The 8,048-nt window shown below is 44.5% G+C and overlaps 1 protein-coding gene across 1 annotated transcript in view; it reads left to right on the top strand.

Moving 5' to 3' along the window:
• nck1b (NCK adaptor protein 1b) overlaps positions 1 to 8,048 on the top strand; it is a 54,394-nt gene that overhangs the window by 8,103 nt on the left and 38,243 nt on the right. The window contains exon 2 of the mRNA XM_019876040.1: positions 5,702 to 5,942. Coding sequence (XP_019731599.1) covers positions 5,717 to 5,942 — 226 coding nt within the window. The 5' untranslated portion in view covers positions 5,702 to 5,716. The remainder of the gene's footprint in view (positions 1 to 5,701; positions 5,943 to 8,048) is intronic.

The raw sequence follows: 8,048 nt of genomic DNA, 5'->3' as shown, positions 1-8,048 counted from the left end.
CCCCCCCCCAACAATGATGGATCTATATTTGTCCCATTAGGCTTTAGGCCTACTCGTGACATCATTTTTGCTAAGCCCGTTTTAAGACAGTCAGGGCCATTTAGTGAACTCCAACACTTGAGTCCGAGCTTCTCTTTTTCGTTTCGATCTCCTTTAGCGTGTCCCGATGCAAAGCATGACTGCGTAGAAGACAAACCGGCGCTGCTCTCTAACTTGCTTGCCTATCGTTTTACCCTGTAAAGACAATCAGATTGTGTCTGCAGCTGCGGGCTTTGCCGGATGTGATCGTGTCAGTTGACTCAGTGACATGACTCGCGCGTGGTTTAACATATCGGCTCTATCAAGCGACAACCTCGCATCACAGCCTTTTAGCTTGATGAGATTGTCTGTGTTCTCATGTCAGTGTTCTCTTTTGTACCCTAACATCGAATGAAAGCCTGTTTTATCACAGCATGGTTTGAACATGCATCTCCACTGGCCAACAAAACGTGACTATGTCTTCATAAATCTTTGAAGGTAGTGTGTTGAGCAGATGATAGATCATAAAAGTATCTTCTTTGCTGAACGGAGTTTGATTACAGGTCATCATCAATTTGAACTCGGATTTACAGCTTGCTAATTTTATTGTATGCGCGACTTGTCGCAGGCGTGATGGGGCAGCCATCTTCGGGGCAGCGGGCGGGCTACACCCTGAACTGGTTGCCACCCAATCGCAGGGCACCCACAACCATCTGCATTCACAATCACACCTCGCGACACTTTAGGCTCCTCCAATTAACCTACCCTGCATGTTTTTGGAATATGGGAGGAAACCGGAGTGCCCGGAGAAAACCCACGCGGGCATGGGGAGAAAACGGTTACAAATATCGCAAAACTATCTGTGACTATGCGAATCTGCATGTATGGAACCATGAGTATACATGGGGGTCTACTCGACTTGCTTGGATACAGTTTTAAAATGCTATCGTTGTGTTTCACCTCACTGGTACAACGTCCGAGGCTTGGCGGGGCATAAGAATTTTGCGATCCATTTATAATTGTCATCTTCGGTTGTTTTCCGATCAGATTGAGGAGGAAAGTTCACCCATCGAACATCCCCCGCCAAGAGATAATCGATTCGGGCAGGGGTGTCAAACTCATTTTTTGTCGTGGGCCACATTTTAGTTACCGGTTGCCCTTGGAGGGCCATTATGACTGAAACCAAATTAGAAAAGTCAATCATAACGGTTTATTCAACTATTGTTCAAGTTACTTTATTGAGGGGTTTCATTACAAGAAAATGCTTACAATATGTCTCTTATTTATTACATATGAAAATTTAAAATGTTGAGATTTTAGCAAGCATCATGAAAGTTGCCGTGTTTGATTTGCTTTCTCGGGCCACATAAAATGATGTGGTGGGCCAGATCTGCCCCCGGGCCTTGAGTTTGACACCTGTGGATTAGGGTAATCTCGCCGAGACATATGATAATCATATTTTTGCTCACTGAAATGTGTGTTGAAACGCTTAATAATCATTGGTGTTTTTTTTTTAACTTTTTGCGACAAAATGTAACTGAGTTTATGGGACAGTGACTCAGTTTTCCTGGTTAAGTCAGCCACATTTTCAGACTTGGTGCTTCATTTTCAGTGGTACCGGATGTTCCTTTTGGACGACGAGCTTTTCTTTGGGAACACGAAGCGGTGATTTAGCGGCACTTGTGAAAAGAAACAGGGATGCCACTTTGATTTGTTTGTCTTTGTCACGGCCTAACTTTCCAGATTGAAAGTGACAAATGAGAGCCGCGCTGAGCGACGGAAAACCCCTCATTTGCCGCCACACTTGACCACCTGTCTGCCATCGCATGTGGTCTTGGCCGCCCACGTTGACCTTGACCACAAAACAGGCCCGCAAATCCTGTTTTTACTTGACATTCTTTTCGGTGTTATTTTCAGAGTCTCTGCTTTTCCAGCAGCATACCTATATAATTACCTATTTTTTTGTCCGAAGTCCAAGGTTATTTGACTCGGACCACTGACTTAGGGCATCAATTCCCTTGTGCCTCTGCCTCCCAAGTCAGGAGCACTGCCCTTCATACCCGGCAAATCCTGGTTTCCACTCACCAGCATGCCGTTCTGAATAAATACAACCTCACACGGCAGCTTTTACAAGTTTCCCTGCAGGAAGTTGTCCAAAAGGGGGTGGTCTTGCACAAATTCAGTTGACCTAATTTCAGACTTATTATTTAGAGATGGAAAAACAAAAAGGTGGAAAGGAAAAAGGTCCTAGCTCAGAGTGTCTTTTCTTCAAGAAAGTTGCATCTCGGAATACTCAGGTAGATTAGTCCAAACAAGCCTGAGGGGGGGGGGGCTTGATTCTTGTTCAGAGTGTGTGTGTGTGTGTGTGTGTGTGTGTGTGTGTGTGTGTGTGTGTGTGTGTGTGTGTGTGTGTGTGTGTGTGTGGCAAATGGACTGTGGATGTGACACCGTTAGAGTAGTTTGACCCGTCTGCCCTCGTGTTTTAGGGCTTTGGCTTGGGAGGCGGCCTTGGCTCACTGGGCAGCTGAGCGATTAGCTTGCAGCATCTGTCGCCGTTTTTTTTTTTTTTTTTTTTGGATCCTCCCTTACATCTGCACGGCTGGAAGTCACTGCAGAGTTAATGTGCAGTTAGCACTCAGCCACCCCGTGCACCAGGGGCCTCGGTGACTGAAGTAAGATTGAGGTGGCGATGTAGAAATTTGGTCCGATATTGAATTATGTATCACTCCGAAGAAAAATGACATGAAAGGATGTTGTCAGAAGATAAGTATCACATTAGGCGAAATAAAGTACAACATTGGCGACAATCCCCTCCGCTCTCTAAGAGGATGATAAATGTCCCTTTCCTTTAAATCTGGTAAAAGCAGAGCATGGTTGGAATCTACAGGGGGGGTCCTCGATTTTTGATGAGTTCCTTTCTGAATTTGTATCGCTAACAAACGCTGACACAGTATTAAAGTCTTAATGTAAATATTTGTTTGAAAAACACAAGGCGTGCATATTTTGCAGTAAAAGGAAGCTATTTTAAAATCAAAAGGAAAAAACGATTTCGGACGTTGCCGCAACTGTTGGGTCACACTCATCCATCTATCCATTTTCGCATCCGCTTATCCTCGCACGGGTTGCGGGAGTGCTGGAGCCTATCCAGTTGTCCTGTTCAATAGATATGTTTTCAAATGAGTGAATGTGAAGCTTTGGAAAGCTTCATATTGTCTACACAGTATGGTGTAGACAAAACACGATACAATCGCGCTCCGTTTACCAATTTGATCAAATGGGATTTCTCATTTGTTGGACGAGGATGCCTCTCTTCTGAAAAAGCAAGACGCAAATTAATTTCATCGTCATTCGCTGGCATCAACATGAATAGCGAATGGGGATTTTGGGTGCAAGCTGTACTTAAAACGTCTGTCGGCTTTGCACGGTGCTGTATAGTTTGAATTTAGTAGACTCGTAGTAGACTGGGATCTTTTGGCTATCCCAGGCCAATGATGAATGCCTCAACACCTCCTATAGATCTTGAGGAACACAATCAACCGCTACGTTGTGATTATTTATTTATAATACCACTTGTGGCTGAATCACGCCGAAAATTCATTTAGGTCCACGTGTTTGCCAAGGATCAAATTGTGGTCCGGTCCCAGCGCCAGCTGCAGTTGAAACCGAGACCCCAGCACCAGTGGCTCAAATGAAAACCAAACCGAGAGCTCCCGATCAATGAGGTCAGTGTCTAATCCGGAGGTTAAAGGTAGAACCAGCGACCATCTCGCGCAAGATATTGGAGCAGCCAACAGCCGCTTGGATGCTTCCTCGCGCTTGTCCGTCCTTCCCAAATACTTCACATTAGCGCAGCGTGGCGCAGAGCTGATGGCGGAATTTGTCATAAGACCAGTGGTTGAATGCTGCTCTTTGTTTTTAAGAGGCTCGTAATGACACACTTGTCGAATGCCCCGGGGAGTGTTGCTGTTCTTGTGATGAGCAACATCCCTGCCCTAATGAAGCAAGCCTTGACCCACAAACACGACTTTAGTCACTTCAAGAAAGCAAAAGTCAAATGTTCGTTTTAGAGTGAGAGAGAAATTGCTCATGTGGATCGACTGTTGGCAGAAATGATCATCCACACTGCTTCAGTTTGAGTCTGAAGTACAGTGGTACCTCCTACTTACGAACATCTCTTCATACGAAATTTTCAAGTTACGAAACTCCTCAACAGGAAAATCTTGCCTCTGGTGACGAAACAAATTTCAAGATACGAAAGGTAAAAATACAGTTCGGGCTGCTGCTCGCAGGTCCAAGTTTCCCAAACGCAACATACTTAAATAGCTGCTCTGCCATTGGCTACTACCGAGCATCTTCCTGGCATCCCATTGGCTAAGAGGGACCTCTACCGCAGGTGTCTTTGTGTGTAGATAGAATGTGTTTATGCAGCGTTCTCGTCATTCGCCCCTCGGGCCATGAAGCGTTCTGATAGTTTTACGTAAATGTGAATCACCCAGAAAGTGTTCACCAGTCGGGCGATCGCTCACTATGTTGATGTTTGCCTTGGACATTTTCAAAGGATTGTGAAAAGCCGACAAAAGCAAACGTCCTTGGATCAGTTCTTGACAAAATGCCAGGCAAAAACCACTTCTGAGAGAGAACATGAACTAAAGAGGGCAAAAAAATGATGAGGAAGCAGTTAAAAGTTAAATGACCATCATTTTTATTTTTCACTCTATTCTTTATTTTACATTATGCACAACTCTCATTTATTGGGCAATAATCTCTGTATTTGTTACATATTTTGATGCATTTTTAAGCGTTAGGAAACATTTATGTTTGAATTTTGGGGGGGGCTTGGAACGAATTAGGGCATTTACATGGAAAACGCATCTCAATTTACAAAATTTTTGACTGAAGAAATTTCTTCCAGAACCAATTAATTTCGTAAGTAGAGGTACCACTGTACTTTTTTTTTTTTTTTAATGCAAAACAGTGGCCAATCGTTCGGTGTTTCCTTAGGGAATGTAATCCTCTCCCTAAATATCAGAAAATGTCAGTTCTGATGGATTTCTTTTGGCAGCGTTTTATGTTTACAGTTGCAAACAATAGTCACTTATAAATCATTTGTTTGAACAACACGTTATGCCCAGAGAATTAAGATCTGGAGAGTACAAGCTTTGGCTCGAGGAGCTGGCAACTAGCTGTGATTCTGTTCTTCAGGACTCTTATTGTATTTGGACAAATCTTGCAATTTCTGCCTGTAACATCAGACACATCCCAAATGAATCAAGCCACATTACATGGCTGTCGCCTTCCAACAAACCTTTTTTCTTTGGGAACCATCACAGTCCGTTTTTGTCCAGATTCTGTTGGCAAGATTTCCTCACTGAGTGTCATTGTTTCTCTGTTTGTTTTCTTCTTCTTCCCCAAACAGGCTTGACATTAAACCTGTGTTGATTTATTTGAATGTCGAATGACTCATTGACATATAGAAATGCACAAGTTCGCCCCATTGGTGTCTGACTGCATTGTCAGCCCCCCCCCCCCCCCACCACAAACTTGAGCTGTGATTCAAAAAAAAAAAAAAAGTATTGGTGACATTTTGAAACTGCGTGTAGGAGTTTGTCATTTAGTCCGAACTTCTGCCTTATGAGCTAATCATTCAAAAATACTGACCGCTCCTCCTCGTCCTCTTCCCCAGGTCACGTTGTGCAAGATGACGGAAGAGGTGATTGTCATCGCCAAGTTTGATTACATGGCCCAGCAGGACCAGGAGCTTGACATCAAGAAGAACGAGCGCCTCTGGCTTCTCGACGACTCCAAGTCCTGGTGGAGGGTCCGGAACGCCACCAACAAAACGGGCTTTGTGCCGTCCAACTATGTGGAAAGGAAAAACAGTGCCAGGAAGGCTTCCATTGTCAAGAACCTCAAGGATACATTGGGTAAAGATCTTGTTTCTTGACTGAACCTTTTCCCTTGGAGAGCCGTGATGACTGAAACTACATAAAGAAGTCAAGAATAACGTTCTGTTCAACTATTGTTGAAGTAACTCTAATGACGGGTTTGGTAACAACAAAATGCTGACAATATATCACTGATTTATTACATGTGAAAATTTGAAGATTTGGTACATATTTTAGCAAGTATCATGGAAGTCGTCATCTTTGATTTGCTTTCGCGGGCCCCTTAAAATGATGTGGCGGGCCACATCTGGCCCACGGGCCTTGAGTTTGACACCCGTGCTGTACAGTATACCCCGTTGAGGCTTGCGTTTCCACATCAGGACGTGAAGACCAGAATGCAAAAGCCGGATCACCGGCTTCACAGAAAATTAGTGTCACGCCATTACCACACCATCCCATAGAGCAGGGGTGTGAAACTAATTTTTGTCGCGGCCCAGATTTTCGTGACAGTTTCCCTTGGAGGGCCGTTATGACTGAAACCATAAAGAAGAAGTCAAGAAAAACGTTTTACTCCACTTTTGTTGAAGTTAATGTCATGGGTTTGGTTACAAGAAAATGCTTACATATGCGAATTTTAAATTTTGGTCGAGATTTTAGCAAGCGTCGTGGAAGTTGACCTGTTTGATTTGCTTTCACGGACCACATAAAATGATGTGACGGGCCAGATCTGGCCCCTGGGCTTTGAGTTTGACACCTGTGCCATCGAGAGAGAATACCTATAGCCGAAGCATGTTGCTTTCTTCTTCATGCCCTTTGAATCATTACATTGGTAGGCAACTTTGTCAACCAATCAGCAAACGGACCTTTGAAAAGCGTACCCCTGCAGCCGGCACGGTTGGGATATGGCAATAGCCCCTTTCACACACCTTGCTCAAGCGGGGAATCAGCCAATCGTAAAAGGGGTGCCTCTGTTTTGAGAAGGGAATATTACAGTATGTGTGCGCTGTGCTGTATTGTTTAAAAACAAGTCTCTTTTTTTTTTTTGTCATCATACTTGTCGTGTCACAAGCAATGTTATCTCACTGCTGTGCAAAATCATCCACGGTTGCCTTCACTGCGTGTGAAAGGGAACGGCATCTTATTACCAGATCTACCAACTACAGAAACGAGGCCCAGGAAGCATCCTGGAGTTTTAATGGTATCTCGCGCCGCAGTGTGTGCAACTCTCTTATCTTCAGACGATGGGAACATTGTCTTCCCGGTAGCGTGGCAACAGCCCCAAAACGACACTAAAACCATTTGAGGTTGCTATGACTTGCACTTCTGATGCTGCCCTTCTGCCGTGACCTTTTAATTTACAAGCATGTGATTATTTTATTGCCTCACTTGGAAGCTTGCCTGTAAAATGTGCAAGCGCGTAACAGGAGCCTCGCCATGACACCCCCCCCCCCACCTGCTACGAGATCCGTCCCCTGTACTCGGGACAGGTGAGCAGCTGCACGGACGGCGCACAGAACACACTCAACGTGTTCATGTCTCGGTTTTACATCTGCTTAACATGCCTTAATGCGAAACTTGAGCTGAAGCGCACGGAGCGGCTTGTAAAATTATAATTACAGTCACAAGGAGCTCGTAAATATGCCACCCTGATCTATTAGTGGATTCAAGAACATTTTAACTAAAGAGTTGAAGGTGATTATCACACTTTTTTTTTTTTGTTGGTGAACGAGTGGATGAAATTCTATTTGAGAGAGACAAAAAAAAAAAAGCAACAAACAAGTTTGTGTCTGGGCGTGGAGTGGTGTCATCCTCCTGAAAGAATGTGTCAGGCTATGATCCGCTTTGGAGCGTGCGGGGAGTGGGTTGATGTCAAATTTTACAAACAACTTGCAGTCATGCGATGGGCGAGCAGTCCGTGAATCAGCCAAGTTGGCAACGCCGCCTCGCCCCCGAGGGAAAACATTTACTTGGAGTTCCAAAAATCTGCCGCCCAAAAATAGCTCTTTGACTTCCATTTTACATCTTTACATCTCGTTTTCTTCTGACGTGAACGACTCCCGACATCCGTCCTCCACCTCCTTCCTTCTTCCCCTTTCCATGAGGGCCTCCCCGGCTCCTGCTCTTATTGGCTCCTGCCGGTCACAT

Source organism: Hippocampus comes, unplaced genomic scaffold (genome assembly GCF_001891065.2).
Source record: "Hippocampus comes isolate QL1 unplaced genomic scaffold, H_comes_QL1_v1.1 scaffold60, whole genome shotgun sequence".
Taxonomy (NCBI): Eukaryota; Metazoa; Chordata; class Actinopteri; order Syngnathiformes; family Syngnathidae; genus Hippocampus; species Hippocampus comes.
Note: the sequence above shows the minus strand (reverse complement) of the source record. Positions and strands in the feature narration are given on the sequence as shown.